This window comes from Misgurnus anguillicaudatus, chromosome 7, assembly GCF_027580225.2.
Source record: "Misgurnus anguillicaudatus chromosome 7, ASM2758022v2, whole genome shotgun sequence".
Classification (NCBI taxonomy): Eukaryota; Metazoa; Chordata; class Actinopteri; order Cypriniformes; family Cobitidae; genus Misgurnus; species Misgurnus anguillicaudatus.
This window is the reverse complement of record NC_073343.2, coordinates 10,451,294-10,469,538: the sequence shown is the minus strand read 5'-3', so window position 1 is coordinate 10,469,538 and position 18,245 is coordinate 10,451,294. Positions and strand designations below refer to the sequence as shown.

At 37.1% G+C, this 18,245-nt stretch overlaps 1 protein-coding gene across 2 annotated transcripts; it reads left to right on the top strand.

The window, feature by feature from the left end:
- Positions 1 to 4,300: 4,300 nt before the first annotated feature.
- Positions 4,301 to 14,812, top strand: papss2a (3'-phosphoadenosine 5'-phosphosulfate synthase 2a). Of its 2 annotated transcripts, XM_055171573.2 has the most exons (12): positions 4,301 to 4,537; positions 6,328 to 6,442; positions 7,295 to 7,530; positions 7,712 to 7,850; positions 7,969 to 8,087; positions 8,646 to 8,759; positions 9,115 to 9,226; positions 10,740 to 10,945; positions 12,840 to 12,975; positions 13,167 to 13,435; positions 13,622 to 13,851; positions 13,953 to 14,812. In XM_055171573.2, exons 1-12 carry the CDS (start codon positions 4,511 to 4,513, stop codon positions 14,092 to 14,094), a joined length of 1,845 nt encoding a protein of 614 aa, XP_055027548.1. In that variant the 5' UTR covers positions 4,301 to 4,510; the 3' UTR covers positions 14,095 to 14,812. The 2 variants fall into 2 exon arrangements, with proteins under 2 accessions (XP_055027548.1, XP_055027549.1); XM_055171574.2 differs by lacking the exon at positions 6,328 to 6,442.
- The last annotated feature ends 3,433 nt before the right edge of the window (positions 14,813 to 18,245 follow it).

Genomic DNA, 18,245 nt, shown 5'->3' with positions numbered 1-18,245 from the left:
TTTACTTGATTTGGAAACTGGCTTTATATTTATTTTGTAAGTTCAGCAAAAAAAGTTTGACCAAATTCACCTTCACTTGATTGATGATGCCTGTCACCTCAAAATGCATTACTGATGCAGTACAGTAAGTCATTGTATTCTTTAATGGATCAATATATATAATGTTTATATATTCAGACCAAAGATCTTTGTAACTTTACAAATAATAACAATTGTTTAATAACTGTATAATAACAATTATTAGCATAGCATAGGCCTTTTTATTAGCACATCTGTAAATCAGCAGATTATATTCGCGTGTGGATTGTTTTAGATTTATCTCATTAAGCATGGCTTGATTTACAAGGCAAATGTATATTAAACATTTTTTTGATCCAGTTAAGTAGGCTTTGGGTTCAGTTAATGTATGATTCCTGCATAATTTCCAGAGTTTTTCTTTGTACTGCACATTGTGTACCTCATTTCTGTCGTAAATCATAAACCAGCCAGACAATAAAGGGATGCTTTACTGATCACTGCCTGAATCTCTCTAGCTGTTTCTAAATGAGTATGCTTACAATGTTAAGAAAGTGACATGTTTGTCAAGTATGGAACACATACTCAAAATTTGACCTCTGCATTTAACCCAATCAAGTGAGTAGTGAAAACACGCACACACCCAGAGCACTGGGCAGCTATCCCTAGAGCAATTGGGGTTAATGGATTTGTCAATTTTCTTAAAAAAATCCAGATAATTTACTCACCACAATGTCATCCAAAATGTTGATGTCTTTGTTCAGTCGAGAAGAAATTATGTTTTTTGAGGAAAACATTTCAGGATTTTTCTCATTTTAATGGACCCCAGTACTTTTTAATGCAGTTTAAAATTGCAGTTTCAAAGGACTCTAAACAATCCCAAACGAGGCATAAGGGTCTTATCTAGCGAAACAATTGTCATTTTTGACAAGAAAAATCAAAAATATGCACTTTTAAACCACAACTTCTTGTCTTCCTTTGACGCGCCAGGGCAACCTTACGTAATGCGTCATCACGTCAAGAGGTCACGGATGACGTATCGAAACTACGCTCCAGTGTTTACAAGTGTGGGGAAAGAGGACCATTTTGACGTTGTTGTATGGCAAATGATACTAATTAATGTCTTTGTGTCAGTTTATTGTTTAAAATGGTTCGCAAAGGTGCATTTTATATGTAACACGTGACCTTTCCACGTCATTACGCAATTGCGTGAGGTCGCCCTGGCTTGTCATACAGCTGGAGAAAGAATAGAAGTTAAAAGTGCATTTTTTTTCTTGCCAAAAATGACAATCGTTTCGCTGGATGGGACCCTTGTGCCTCGTTTGGGATTGTTTGGAGTCCTTTGAAGCTGCAACTTTAAACTGCATTAAAACTGTTAAGTGTTGGGGTCCATTGGATGAGAGGAATCCTGGAATGTTTTCCTCGAGGAACATGGTTTCTTCTTGACTGAACGGGGAAAGACATCGGCATTTTGGATGACATGTTGGTGAGTAAATTATCTGGATTTTTTTAAGAAAATGGACTAATCCTTTAAGGTGCTTTGCTCAAGGGCACCGCAGTTGCAAACTGTTGGCCTTGAGACTCAAACTGGCCACTATCGGGGTACAAGCCATACTCAACTCTCTAACCTCTAGGCTACAACTGTCCATACCATAACAGTTTTTAATTGTATTATTTATTAAGTACATAAAAAGTAGTAAACACATTATATAAAGTAAATAATGCATAACATAATATTTGCATAGCATTTGGCAATATTTATTGTTTGCCTTGTCAAAACAGGAATATGTTGAATCTGATTCATCTTAAGTTTTTTGTCCTCCCACTGCACCCAATTTAAGTTTTTTTTTGTCTTATACTACATTCTTCAGCTCACTCATTGGGGGCAAGTATGGTGGCTTTCAATAAAACTGATTCAAAACTAGCTATTTATTGCTACACATTAAATTTGATTTGATCTGAATTATCCACAATTGGTAGACTTTGCCACTTGTTGATCTTTAGAATTTTAGTAATATGAATCCAAAAGGCTGTTTTGCTGTTCTGCCATGCATAAAGGATTTTATGGTTCACATACCAGTAGTTTGTTAAAAATTAAATATCAAATATTTTAAATCAATATTTTGTGTCAAATTATTTACTTATGTGACAGGATAAACAGGATAATGTGGCTAACAACAGTGGTTCCCAACCTTTTTTCCTTGCCTCCCCCCACGTACGACAGTCCGAGCCCTCCCCAGCCTTTTTAACATACACAATTTACCAACTCAATGGTGCAACACATTTGTATTTTACTTCTATTTAATGTGAGCATATTGAAAGAATTGTCTGAGCAATGTTAATGAGCTGTGTCCTGATGCTTAATTGTTTGAAAAGCAGAGACTATAGTAGTTTGATTCATTGCTTCTGCAGTCTGAGTCTTGATTTAGCAACAACACACATGAGTCAGGATGAAAGGTTGTTGTTTTAAGTTGATAAACCATGTACAAGTTGAAACTTAATCAAATATTAATAAAATGTAACATTCTGTACTTTTGCCTTAAGTGTGTCTTACTCGTAACATTGTATCATTTCTGATGAATGGTCAGGATGATTTTAACTGGATTATATATTTTGACAGCGCAAAAGGCTGCGGGACACAGTGCAACAGGGCAGGCCAACTGTTGAGGATAGGCATCATCTTAACTTTTGATTTTGCCGATACGTTGACAAGCACGCAAGCAAAACTGGAATAGTTATTTTCCATAATAACATTTTTAATTACATTATCTATGTAATGTGAGCATATACATTTTATAAAAAATGTATATAAAATTATTAGTCAAACATTTTATTTGACCTCAAACCATATCAGATCCTGTGCCCCCATGGGAACCACTGGGCTACAACAACTGACTGAATGTACAATATATTTAAAATAAAGGTGTGAAAGAGCAAGAATAGCAGAGGCTTTTATTCTCTTTTTCATATCACTTCTGGTCTGCTGTGTGTTTATGCATTTTTGGAGGAGACATGGCGTTGGAAGTGTTTTGCAGGGAGGGTGGGATCATATGCCTTATGCTCCACCTATAAAGCTCCAATTCGTAACTTTCGACTTTATATCTCCATCTCTGTTAGAAACATAAAAGTGCAGGTTACTTTAGCCTACATTGAAAATACGGAGATGGAAAAAAATTTAGGCTAAGCTAAAATGAAAAAGGAAAACATATCTTAAAGGTGCAGTGTGTACATTTTAGCGGCATCTAGTGGTGAGGTTGCGAATTGCAACCAACGGCTTCACTGCTCACCCCTCCCTTTTGAAACACATAGAGAAGCTACGTGATACATGATATCGTCGGAGACAACTTAGTAAAAAAATGTCCGTTAAGGGGTTCTGTAGAAAAATGGCAGCACAAAATGGCGACTTCCATGTGAGGGGACCCTCGGTGTATGTAGATAAAAAGGTCTCGTTCTAAGGTAATAAACACATAACGGTTCATTATGAAAGGTCTTCATACACCGTTTTGCATATTAGTTTGCATTTCTGTCAAGAGATCCTTCTAAAAATTACACACTGCACCTTTAAGGTTAAAGCCATTAAAGACGTTATACTTCTAGAATAAAGTAAACATTACGAGAAAAAAGTTGTGATAGTTTGAGAATAAAATCATAGCTTTACATTAAGTGATGTGAACAAGCAGATACACATCTTAAAATTATTATTATAAGCTTTCTGTTGTGAATCATTTAAACTGTTTTGAACACTGCTCAAATACTGTTTTTTGATATTTTTTACAAAAAAAGTTACGGATTGCTGCTTTATGCTGTTTGTGGTGGTGAAAATGAACAATAGATACTTATGTACTAATGTTCACAACACATGTGACTTTTTGTTGATCACATGAAAAATAATTGATTATATTTTAGTATTTACTACAATAAACAGCTAGTAAATATATTAGCCCTTCGCTGTGGTATGTTATAGTAATTACTACACTTTATTAATGTACTAGTGAATTATAAAACTATAGTAGTCTATCATATACTTCAATTTGTGTAAGTTCAAACATTCTACATCATCTACGATCTAGTAGAATATTCACAACAACTGAAGCAAATTTGTGCCATTTATTAATTTTTTTTGTGAAATTGATATAAATGACTTTGTCTTCTAACGTACACAAATCGTGACCTACAATAACTTTCATTTCATTACACATAAATGTGGATCAAGGGGCACTTTTACGCTCTCCGCCCCCACCTTCTACCATCCACGAGCACTCGATCCCTCCTCCATGCCTTACATGTCTCACACCGGTACACTGCTCTCCATTCACCCGTATGTAGATTGAGCGTCCCGGGAGGTGGGACAAGGGCCGGGCAAAGGAACGCGACGTGTCTCTGACAGCTCTTAAAAACGCGTCTTTTTCCGCGTTTTTACCAACTACCTTCAACTACTTCACCTGAGATCCCGGTACGCCCGTCTCCACTCACTAGGTCACTGCACCGGGGAGAGATGCCTGGAAACACAACAGAAAACCTGGTGAGATTTACTCAAAAAATAATTTATGGCAGAATTATTTTGACAGGTCTTTTCTTTGCCGTTGAAGAGGCATTTGCTGTAAACAGTCTAAAATGTATGGAAATTGAGTTTATCGTAATATCCGCTAGTTTCTTCTTTTCTTTTTTTTCTTTTTTTCATGAGGTACTGTTATGTAACTGAATGCAGTCTTTTCGGGGAATAAATTGTGCAAGCGCTTTGCTGCACGTGAATGTTAAACGAATCAAATCGGATTTTACAAAACAAATAGATACATACAAAATAGATTATTTTAATAAATTATAGAAGAGGTATTTAATTTTTTCAGAGCTTTATTCTACAAAATAGAAAATAGTTTTTTTAGAATAGGCCCACAATTATACTATCAATCAAAGAGAGTGATAAATAAGCAAACAAAGATAAGAAGATTGTGGGAATATAGCAGTATGAAGTGATTTTGTGCATGTGGTTAAACTCTGCTTTAGAGGTTATGTCAGTTCATTTAAGTCATGGATCAGAGTTCAGTTGTTATTGGGGCCCACAGATCATAAGACAAACTATCATTCACTATATAAAAAAACATTATTTATCAAAGTCTATAAACACTCAGATAAATGCTTAACTTTATTTAAAACTTTGTACCATAAAAATTCCTCTCCAAGACATAAAACAATACAATACTGCACTGAAACTTAAAGAAGAATGATTCACAAGCTCTAAAAATATTTTTCTTTTTACTTTAAACATACTAACTGACCCCTAACTTTACCCCATTTGAACTCTTTAGGTACAAATGTGTAAAGGGTATGCCCAGTGACAGCTAGGCACCATTTATCTATTAACTATTTTCTCTTAAAATATATAAGACAAATATAAAGAACTTCACTTTAATCATGTGGACTGTAAGACATGTGTAGTAAAATCCAGAGTTTTTTCAGGTGATTTTCAGTTTATTTTATATATTTGACCATGTTCATTCATAAAACTGGCTAGAAAAAAAATTAAATGGCTGTGTTTGTTCAAGAGAGGAGGTCTGTTATTGGAATTTATAGCACTCCAACAAATTTGAGACCCGGGTATGAGAAGAAGAAGATGTGTGTGATTGTGTGTGTGTGTGTGTGTGTGTGTGTGTGTGTGTGTGTGTGTGTGCGCGTGTGTGCGTGTGGCGTGTGTGCGTGTGTGTAAATGACATCACTGACAGAGCGAAGATCTAAAGGCTTTATGCTCCTGTGGTTGTTAACATATAATTTATCAGTTTTCCTCTGATGTGCAACAGTCACTACTTCAGTTTTGATCTCTGTATAAGGGTGTACGTCCTGTCTAAAGTTGATGCCCATGCATTCCTTTTTAAATGATATAATGGTCTGTTTATAAACAAGTGCTGGTTTTCCTCCAAACACAGTATTTTTCCACCTCGGTTCTCCTTGAGTGGCTCTGTGGGGAACTGGAGCAAGAGCAGTACATGAATGTGTGTGTGAGGGCAAGAGAATTAGCCACATCATCACAGCTACATCTGCTACACACTGACCACACAGTTCTCAATCAAAATCCAGTCTCAAAGACTTTCAATTCATCACCAAAGGCCCCACACTTCTTTAATTCTATAGTAACAGCTCTTTCTTACTGGCCCACATTTACTTTTAGATTTTACTTTAGAGCACATTTACTATAGCTCTTTGCTACCAAAAATCCAATTTTGTGGACCCTTTAAAAATGTTTGCAAGTTTGTTAATAAAATTGTATTATTATCATAGTCACCACACACCAACTGATATGTATGCATGTATCTGTAGGGTCGGCAAACGTCTACTAATGTGACATATCAAGCTCATAATGTCAGTCGCAGTAAGAGAGGGCAAGTTGTAGGAACCCGAGGTGGTTTCAGAGGATGTACAATCTGGCTTACAGGTAAAGCATGTGCACACATCAAACACAAATATGTTATAATACATAAATACATTACAAATGCATTAAAGTGCAATATACAAAATAAACCTAAAAATTAAACCATTCAGTTTTTACCAAACCATTTACATTTATTACTTAGCAGATGTTTTTTTTTACAAAGTAACAAATTTCTCTATGTCTGGGAACAACACTGCGTTTAGAGATTTTATTGATAAATGAACATAAAAGTATTTGGTTTAGCCGATCTACACTCAGAACACAATTTTCTCCCCAGTCCTTACATCACCTCTGCTTAAGACTAAACATGCAACCTTTGAATGAGCACATTTTTTATTGTGAGTTTACCAGGGAAACCACATTAACACGTCAATTTTACACTAGATAAATGATAGCATACACTAAAAAGCCTGAAAAACGAACAAACATCACTTGCACGAATATACAGCAACAAACGAAAATCAGATTAAGTTAAACATTTTGTATCACTATATACATATTTGACACATCAGCATTTTCTATCAGTAAGGGGATTTCTAAGTGGGCTATTGACACAAAAAGAAGCTGTAATAACCAACAAAGGCTTTTTTACAAAGTATTAAATAAAGTGTGTTCAATACTTATTCCCTGTGTCATTTCACTTTATTTATTATGACTCAACTTGTATACTTAAATGTTCTGATTTCTTTGTATGATTTCAATATTTGGCTTGATGGCTACATCTGGTGGAAATTTGTGTCAATAGCCCACTCAGAAATCCCTTTACTGATAAAAATGCAGATGTGTCAAATACTTATTTTCCCCGCTGTAAATATTTAAAGTAATATAACCCACATCTGCTGTACATGTGTTTAGGTTTGTCTGGGGCTGGCAAGACAACTATGGGCTTCGCATTAGAGGAGTACCTGGTGTCCCATGCCATTCCCTGCTACTCTCTGGATGGTGATAACATCCGTCACGGCCTCAATAAGAACCTGGGCTTCAGTTCTGAGGATCGTGAGGAGAATATCCGCCGTATTGCCGAAGTGGCCAAACTGTTTGCAGATGCTGGTCTGGTCTGCATCACTAGTTTCATCTCGCCATTTTCCAAAGTAAGCAATCACACCACCAAACAAACAGGATTACTATCACAGAGTGAATCTGTTTTTTTTTTATGAAAAACTAAACTCGCTGTAGTATGAGTAAATAACAGACAAATGGTGGAATGCATGTGCAGTTAAAGTTTATTTGACTTTTTATAATGTTTTATTAAAATGAACAATGCTTTTGCAGGACCGTGCAGAAGCCCGGAAAATCCTTGAAAGTGCAGGCTTGCCTTTTTTCGAGGTGTTTGTAGATGCTCCTCTGGAAGTCTGCGAGAGCAGAGATGTTAAGGGGCTTTACAAGAAGGCAAGAGCAGGACAGATTAAAGGTAATCAAAGTTTGCACAGACTAAAACTGCACTATGTGCAGTAAAAAAGAAAATACACTCACTCTTCTTTTTCTCCTATTCCTTTATTTTCTTAATCTATTATTTAATCTTCACCCAGGTTTTACTGGTATAGATTCTCTGTATGAGCGTCCAGAAGCTCCTGAGCTGGTTCTGAAGACCAACGAGCTCACGGTTAATGAATGTATCCAGCAGGTTGTGGATATGTTGAAGGAACAGGTATGTTTGAGGACATCCTTCACGTGCTATTTTCAAATTCTGTTGGCACATATGCCCTTATCTTTTGAGTACCTCACGGTCAGAAGTCCAAGGACTTTGTCAGACATCTGTAAAATTCAGGTGGAGTGGGATATTATGTACTATAAACTACAGATAAAGAAATAATTCAGATTAGATTCAAGTTCAAGTAGCTTTATTAGGATGGTGTAACAGCATTACATTACCAAAGTGAACGACCTGTGTGTGTGTGTGTGTGTGTGTGTGTGTGTGTGTGTGTGTGTGTGTGTGTGTGTGTGTGTGTGTGTGTGTATAAATACTCCCACAGACTTTGAAACAAGTCTTGCTCACAGTTTCAAAATCTTTCAAAATGTCTTCTTAGCTCCTTTGGCATAGCATTAGCAACGGATCCACTAAAGAATCTCAGCGTCATCTATATTTTAACATTCTACTCATTTTGACCCTCATTTGTTGCAAGCTGTGTTTCAGGGAACTACGCATATTCAAACACAGTGATTTTTTGTTTCATCCAACTCTCTTTTCATGATCTCTCTTTATCAGAGCATCGTTCCCACTGGAGTTATGGAGGAGATTAATGAACTCTTTGTGCCCGAGAACAGACTCAAGCTGGCACAGGCGGAAGCCAGCACCCTTCCCGCTATCAACATCACCAAGGTAACCATCACCTCACCTGAGCTGTATTAGTACTCACAGCCAGGAACCACTCCAAAATCATCATGTTCATGTTTATTAATATGAATGAATAATTACCAGAATGACACATAACTCGTTTATCAGACTGTGAACAGTGTGCTGTTTTCTTATTGTATTGCAAATTTATTCCAGACTCTGAATAATCTGAATGCTATCCTAAAAAGCGCAAACTTACGTGATTGTAGTTGTTTTTGTGTAATGTTATATTGACTTGGAATTTGGCCAGTGATAACTCCAAATAAACAGTTAATTTCCATAAATGTGATAATAGCTGTTTGGTTTGTAAACGCAGCTTTTTGTATTTTTGTGTGTGTAGTTGGACATGCAGTGGGTGCAGCTGTTGGCTGAGGGTTGGGCTAGTCCTCTTAAAGGCTTCATGACAGAGAGAGAATACCTACAAGTTCTTCACTTCAACAACCTCCTAGATGGTAAAATGAAGCACAGACACGTATTTAAAGCAATGAGAATTGACAAGGTTGGTTGTTGTGATATTTGTCTCGCCCCTCCTTCAATGTGATTGGACGGCTGTGTGAGAACTGACATTGACGAGCTGAGATTTCCATTGAAAGTTTATTATTTTTCAACTCTCGACGCTTAACGTTGAGCGTGGAAAAACGCAGCATGCCGGCTTTCAACGTGAAAAAAAAACTACAGCTACTGCTTTTTTTAAACGCCACACTTCCATTGGAAACAATTGAAAACATACACCGGCCGCCAGCGTAAAAGCTTTGGTGTGCACGCCCCCTTAGTATGATTTATAAGCTGTTTTCCTCATGGGTACTAAAAATTGCTGGTATTACTAGAACCACACAAACAAAGGTCAATGTCTTTATTATGCTAGTAATGTTACATATATCAGCAGCAGAAACCTGATCCAAGCTCTGCACTGTTTTTCTAAAATGTTTCATACATTAAACCCCATGTGGCAGTGATGAAGCTACATTTCATGAAAAGGAGTGATGCAATGAGCTGTTTTTCTTGTGCAACCCAGTCTTGTTGTTTGGTTTAACAGGGTTGGCCATAGTATAGTATTTACACTGGCTACAAGCAAATTACACTCAAAGCATACTGACATACATATTGTTAACATCACAAAATGTCAAATTAGATTTTGTGTGCTAAAAGATAAAGGATTTACTAATTTGGATGTTGTAATCAATAAAAATGACATTTTAGCAGTGGTTCTTAAACTTTGTGGCATGCCCCCCTTGCACCCCCTCCAAAGAAAATTCATGACATAAAATAATGTCAAACTTAACATTTTAATTAAAGAGCACCTATTGTCCAATTCATGTTTTTACATTTCCTTTGGTGTGTATGTGTATTAGTACATGTTAACATTAGTACATAAGGTACCCCAAAGTAAACGATGACGCAAGTTATCATCTCCAAGTAAATCTTTTTTTCTTGGACTACAGCCTGTAAATTAATCCTGTTAGCATTGCATTGTGACCGAATCTTTCAAACATGGTAAGGAGCGTCATATTTCCGACTGATGTCAGAGGTATTCAGGCCAATCACAACATACAGATCCAATCAGAGCTTTTCAAATCTGTAAAATGTTAAGCTACAAAAATGTCCAGTATTTGGAAGATAATGTGTTTTTTAAACCATAAACCACACAAACACATTGTATTATACCAAATACACAAAATAACAACGTTTTATAGCAATGAAATAGGTGCCCTTTAAACAAAACTTATTAAATGCTACAATGTAGTGTTGTTGGTCAGTAGCTTTTATTTCTGAGGTTTAATTACACCGAATTTATGATATATTAAAGTATTTTATAAAATGTATTAAAACTATCCTGGCACCATATCGTGCACCGCAAGGAGGGCCCATCCCCCGCTTTGAGAACCACTGTATTATAGTAATAGGGCAATCACTGCTTAAAACCCCACATTTGTCATGACAAGTTTTACCTATCCTTAAATGCAGATGGTAACATCAATCTCTCAGTACCCATTGTGCTTCCTGTTGCTACGGAGCTTAAAGAAAGTTTAAATGGCAGTGCGGCGGTGGCTCTGGAATACCAGGGAAAACGTGTCGCCATCCTACGAAACCCAGAGTTCTTTCCACATCGAAAAGAAGAACGTTGTGCTCGCCAGTGGGGAACGACTTGCCAAAAACACCCTTACATAAAGGTAATACATTTCAACTAATACCATGATAAGAGATGCGTAACAAACCACCAAAACAGGATAAAACCTTTTTTTTTTAATGGAGGTTTTCATATACAGTTGAACAAGAAAAAGGAATCAGAAATGGAACGAATAAGTTTTTTAAAGAAATAACATCTTAACCCCTTCAGACCCTGTGTCCACTGGAATGGACATCACATGTTTACCCAATCAAAATAAGGTACAGTGATTAAAGGCACACCATGGAACTTTTTGGCCACTAGGGGGTGCTAGACATGTATTTTTCACGTCTAGCACCCCTAGAGGCCATAAGCGCCGCAGCACTGTCGCAAAGGAAAAGAAGACAACTCTTTAGGTCACAAGGTGTGCCTTCCAGCCTGTCATATGAATATAATTTCATGGGTTTTATTTTATTTCAAACACCAACAGATCGCGTAGCGCACGTTTACAACCCAGTTGTAATGGTGGTTGCTTGGTTAAAGTTTATATTAAAAAAATATTGCCTTAGAGGGGAATCAAACTTGGGTCGCCGGTGTCCTAGGTCCATGACGCCACCACAGCACCACAATGTCATGTGATGTAAGTCTCTCTCTAAACTCTCCAAGTAGCCTCCAGTAAAATTCATGTAGTGAACGCTGGCCCAATATAATTAATCCTCGTCCTTCTTTTTATTCCGTCCCTCTCCCGTTTTCTCTTTCTGGTAACCTTTGACAAAACCTTGGGTTTCTTTTTCTTAGTTGTTGCTTCTATACGATGGGCCAAGGGGAGATTTCGTGTTTTCAGACGATCTCTGGTGATGGATAACCCAGGTTTTTTTGTAACCGCTACGCTTTTCAACACATTACTATAATATCGGTAACTTTCTCCAGGTTATTTTCCCAGCAAATAGAGCATGCAGCTACGTTTGGGGTCCAAAGTTTATGACGTATTTGTGGCCTTCATCCAATAGCTTGCGTGGAAAAGTTTCGGTGTTGATAACGCGTGTCAACACACGTTTCGCAGGAAAGATTGAACTTTTCAACCAATTTTAGCCACAAATGCAGTTTTAATATTCAGTTTGACACAAAATGTGAATGTAGAGGTAATGTTGCCATGACAAAAACATCAGGAAAATGAATAGTTGCACTCTCACGTCCAAAATTTGAGGAAGTGGAGGAAGTGATGTATGCCATAAAGCAGATTTTTGTAGTTTTTTGTTTTGTGCTCGGGTTACTACCCGAAACCCCAAGTTTAAAAGTATGAGTAATAGCGATACATACCCCGTCAGGCTATGGTAGACATGTCATTTAACCTATTTTAAGTCGATGTATCATCACAAGGGTCTTGAAAATATATTATAAAGGTGGAAAAACTACAAAGTGTCACTTTAAACACTGGAAAAATCAGGTCTGAAGGGGAAAACACATGAAAATTTTAATAATACATAATTAAATAAATAAAAAAACTCATCCAAACATTTTAATATGTCAATCATATCTATTTGTTCTCATTTCACGCCTTTCTGGCCATAACTTTTGTATTTCTAATATTTAACTTAAATCAGTGGGATTGATTTTTGAGTACAGCTGTTGCTTTCCATTGACACAGCTGCCACCTATCATTCTTCCTGATAAAAATGACTCAATAAAGACAACTCCATACTCTAAATCAAGGTTCACTAAGCCTGTTATTTTCCATTTATGCAATTTGGTATGGAATCTGATCAATTCTATTGCTTGTATTGACTTACACCAACACACAAGACTTTTATGCATAATATCTTTTCTGCACAACTTCGATGTTTGTGCAGCATGCTCAACACTAACATTCAGCAAGCTGTTCTTTTTTATTGCTGCTGATTGGTTGGATATTGTTCTGTTTTACACACAACACTCCTTATTTTCCTACCTTCTACCAGATGGTTATGGAAAGCGATGATTGGCTCGTAGGGGGTGAGCTAGAAGTGTTTGAGCGAATTCGATGGAACGATGGGCTGGATCAATACCGCCTTACTCCACTGGAGCTAAAGCAGAGATTTAAAGACATGAAAGCAGGTAAAAATTAAAAGTGTGACCTTTGTACTGATTTCAAAACTTTCAGTTAGCAAATTAACTTAAAGTGTAAACTTACAGTGAAATATGATCTAATATTAATCTGCAATAAAAATTAAGGTCTGACAAATGCACACATGTAATCACATTTACACAACCAGTTACAAGTGCTTACCATTCCACTGTTTTCCTAGACGCCATTTTCGCCTTTCAGCTGAGGAACCCAGTGCACAATGGCCATGCCCTGTTGATGACTGACACACGGAGACGATTAGAGGAACGTGGATATCAAAGACCCGTGCTGCTTTTGCATCCTTTGGGAGGCTGGACCAAAGATGACGATGTGCCTTTAGATTGGAGGATGAAGCAGCATGCAGCCGTGTTGGAGGAGGGCATTCTAGACCCAGACTCCACCATTGTGGCCATCTTTCCTTCACCCATGATGTATGCAGGACCTACTGAAGTAAGCAGAAAATAAAAAGTAGACATTTACCATCAGTTCTAGCCTCACACAAACTTTAACAATGCAAATCCAACTTTTTATATGGAGTAAATAAAGCCACTTGGCTCTTAGATAATCCAATGGGCTCATTTCATTACGAAAGAACATCCACAACCGCTCTAACCATCTGTTATGCGTGTATGCCAGGTCCAGTGGCATTGTCGTGCAAGGATGGTAGCAGGTTGTAACTTCTACATCGTGGGTCGTGATCCTGCTGGAATGCCCCATCCGGAGTCAGGGCAGGACTTGTATGATCCATCTCATGGGGGTAAAGTTCTGTCTATGGCCCCTGGACTGACCTCTGTGGAAATCATCCCGTTCAGAGTGGCCGCATACAATAAGACCAAAAAGGCAATGGACTTTTATGAGAAAGACAGGTGAGACTGTATGGTGTGGCTAAATATCCTGCTGAATACTTGGATGAAATAATGACAATTTACACTATATTACTCATGAATTTCACACATCTGTTTCTCAGGCATGCTGAGTTTGAGTTCATCTCCGGGACCAAGATGCGCAAGATGGCTCGTTCTGGAGAAAACCCTCCTGATGGGTTCATGGCCCCTAAAGCTTGGAAAGTCCTGACTGAGTATTACAATTCCCTGCAGAAAGACCAGTGATGATGACACATAGCCTGACCCATCAGGAGCCACATTACAAGACATTCCAACACACTGAAAACCTCAAAAAATCACAGACTTTAGAGAAAGATTTAGATTCGAGAATACCTCAGAACAGTGAAACAGTGCATGGCTTTGAATAATGAATGTGCACATACTTTTGGACTTATAGGTCAGATCATGTGAATTATCAGGGTGCAGCTACCCATATGTTTCCCTGCTATTGAAAAGCAGGCAGCAAAGATGGGTGAGATTTCGTGTAGATAAGTATTTGATTACAGATAAGACAAATGTAGGTATAAAGGGTCTCTCAGCTGTGAAACTTAAACTAATGTGCCTTAAACCTGATTAAGTGACTGTCAATCCCAAAGAGATAATGCTATATTGTTCTTAAATTATTTAGAAATGTGCCTTATGCTTTTAAAGCATGTGAATGAGTTATAATCTAAATTCACTCTTTATATCAGAGCAGTGTTTAAATGTGGCCAATGCACATGTGAGATTTTGTTATTCTTATATTGAACATTTTCTTTCCAAAATGGGATAATATTGGTGAAATGATTCCAAATAACATATTTATTGTTTAAGATTTATTGTACTAATTCTGTGACAACAATTATTAACATGTTTTATGAGAATGTGAACAACAGTTGTAGTATAATGTAATTTAAAGGACTGTATATCTTATCTTTTCTAATTAAATCTTTTTACTGCAAAATCTTGACCATTTTTAAATGCAGCTCACAGTGAGTGTATGCACAGCTTGCTTTCTGTACTCTGAAACAAGGTCAAACGTTACATTTAACAGATGGATGGCGTAACTACGTTTAAAGGGATAGGTCACTTTAAAATTAAAATTCTGTCATCATTTACTCATCCTCATGTTGTTCTAAACTCTTTTTTTCTGATGGACACAAAATAAGACATCTTGAGAAATGATGGCAAACGCACAGCAGACAGTGACCATTGACTTCAATAGTAGGAAAAAAATATTTTGTAAGTATTGTGATAAATGATGAAGAAAATATTTTGATAAATAATGGTAAGCACACAGTTGACAGTACCCATTATGTTCCATCATATTTTTTATTCCTAGTATGGAAGTCGATGGTCACTAGTATCTCCTGTGTGTTCGCCATCATCTCTCGGGGTGTCTTCTTTTGTGTTCGTCAGAAATTCATACAGGTTTGGAACGGCATGAGGGTGAATGAATGATGACAGAATTTTCATTTTGAAGCGAACTATCCCTTTAAAGTTATGTATCACGTGGTTATGACACAGACAAGTTGACGATCTACCGCCATCCAGTGGCCACCAGCGCTAATGAAAGAAACCAGATGGCAGCATCAAGAAAATAACAGAATATTCAAATATACTTTAGCTAACGGTTGCGGTAAACCTTAACCAATTGATAAAGTTCATTTTAGTAGAATATCTCATCATCTTTTGAGGACGTACACGGTCATGGCCAAAGCGCATGTAATGTGTCCCAAAACTAGCTAAGTATGAACATCTAGCTAAAATGATGGACCTTAAGGTGAAAACAATGTGTGTCCCTCTGAAGCATTCCCAAATGGACTTTAAGGATTGGATACATTCTAATGCATAATACTGTAATTTTACTCAACTACATTTCATAAAAGCAAGTTGTTTTACCTTTACTACCAGACATTAAAATCTAGTGCTATGTATGTATAATTTTACTTTTACATAAACTTTTATATAAATACACATTTTTTGTAATTAATTAAGTATTAAAAGTTATTTATTATGAAATGTAGTGGAATAAAAGTATGATATTATGCTTCAAAATGTATTAAAGTAAAAGAAAAGAAAAACACCCTAATAAAGAGTACTCTACACCACATTCAATATGCTCCAGGTAACTCTATTTAAATGGGACATTTCATAAGATTTATTTAAGATGTCAAATAAATCGTTGGTTTCCCCAGAGTATGTAAAGTTCTAGCTCAAAGTACCCCATAGATCATTTATTATAGCATGTTAAAATTGCCGCTTTGTAGGTGTGAGCAAAAATGTGCCGTTTTCAGGTGTGTCCTTTTAAATGCAAATGAGTTGATCTCTGCACTAAATGGCAGTGCTGTGGTTGGATAGTGCAGATAGTGGTATTATCCCCTTCTGACATCACAAGAAAGCCCAATTTCAATTACCTATTTTTTCACATCCTTGAATGGTTTACAAAAACTAAGTTACTGGGTTGGTCTTTTTCACATTTAGGTTGATAGAAGCACTGGGGACCCAATTATAACACTTTAACATTTAGATTTTCATGATTTGTGCCCTTTAAATCTGCTAACTGCAGTCGAGGTGCTAGGTAACCATAACCTAACTACACAATACTGAGGGTACAGTAAGCATGTACAGGATGTGCATGGAAGGAAATGAACATCTATGACACTGGAAGCAGACCAGCCTTGGGATAAGAATTGGGATAAGTTTTTCACCAGGTTTGCACACACTGCAGGGGGATTTTGGCCCACTCCTCCACACAGATTTTGAGCTCCCTCAAAAGATTCTCTATTGGGTTTAGGTCTGCAGACTGGTTAGGCCATGCCAGAACCTTGATATGCTTCTTACAGAGCCACTCCTTGGTTATCCTGGCTGTGTGCTTCGGGTCATTGTCATGTTGGAAGACCCCAAAATCTCACAATACATGGCCCCAGTCATCCTCTTAATACAGTGCAGTCGCCCTGTCCTGTGCAGAAAAACCGTAGGGATGGTGTTCTTGGGATGGTACTCATTCTTCTTCCTCCAAACACATTTAGTGGAATTATGACAAAAAAGTACTATTTTGGTCTCATCTGACCACATGACTTTCTCCCATGACTCCTCTAGATCATCCAAATGGACATCAGCAAACTTAAGACGGGCCTGGACATGTGCTGGTTTAAGCAGGGGAACCTTTCGTGCCATGCATGATTTCAAACCATGATATCTTAGTGTATTACCAACAGTTACCTTGGAAACGTTGGTCCCAGGTATTTTCAGGTCATTGACCAGCTCCTCCCGTGTAGTTCTGGGATGATTTCTCACCTTTCTTAGGATCATTGAGACCCCACGAGGTGAGATCTTGCATGGAGCCCCAGTCCGAGGGAGATTGACACTGTCAATTTGACAGTCATGTTTAGCTTTTTCCATAATGATTGCTCCAACAGTGGACCTTTTTTCACAAAGCTGCTTGGCAATTTCCCCGTAGCCCTTTCCAGTCTTGTGGAGGTGTACAATTTTGTCTCTAGTGTCTTTGGACAGCTTTTTGGTCTTGACAATGTTAGTAGTTAGAATCTTACTGATTGTATGGGGTGGACCGGTGTCTTTATGCAGCTAACAACCTCAAACAGGTGCATCTAATTTAGGATAATAAATGGAGTGGACGTGGACATTTTAAAGGCAGAGTAACAGGTCTTTGAGGGTCAGATTTCTAGCTGATAGACAGATGTTCAAATGCTTATTTGCAGCTGTATCATACAAATAAATAGTTAAAAAATCATACATTGTGATTTCTGGATTTTTTTTAGATTATGTCTCTCACAGTGGACATGCACCTACAATGACAATTTCAGACCCGACCATAATTTCTAAGTGGGAGAACTTGCAAAATAGCAGGGTGTTCAAATACTTATTTTCCTCACTGTATTTTAGCACATAAAAATAAAATAGAACAATAGCACTCATGTGCACTCTAAAAGGATGTGTTAATTTTTAACACATTGTTTTGTGTTATCCTATTTAAACATTATGTGTTATTTTAACACATTATGTGTCATTTGCTATTTTTTGTACAAATAAATAAAAGGGACAACACAAGATGCGTTAAAACAACACAAAGTGTGTTGTTCCAAAAATAAAAAGAGATGTGTCTACGACAACGCATTAAATGTTGTTGTTAACACATTTGTTTTAAGAGTGTATGTGAGATATCACTGCAAGATGTTTTTAAATTTAGCCACATGCATTTTAGTCTGGGACTAAGATAAACCCTGTCCAGGATCTGCCCCTTTTTGTTTATTACTTGAATTTTTACTTTCATATTCAACAAAGTACATGGTTAACTCCTACATAAATAACTGCTTTTTTCTTTCATTTTATTTGTAGTTAAACCACAGTGACTTATAGCTTATAAATTAACTTAT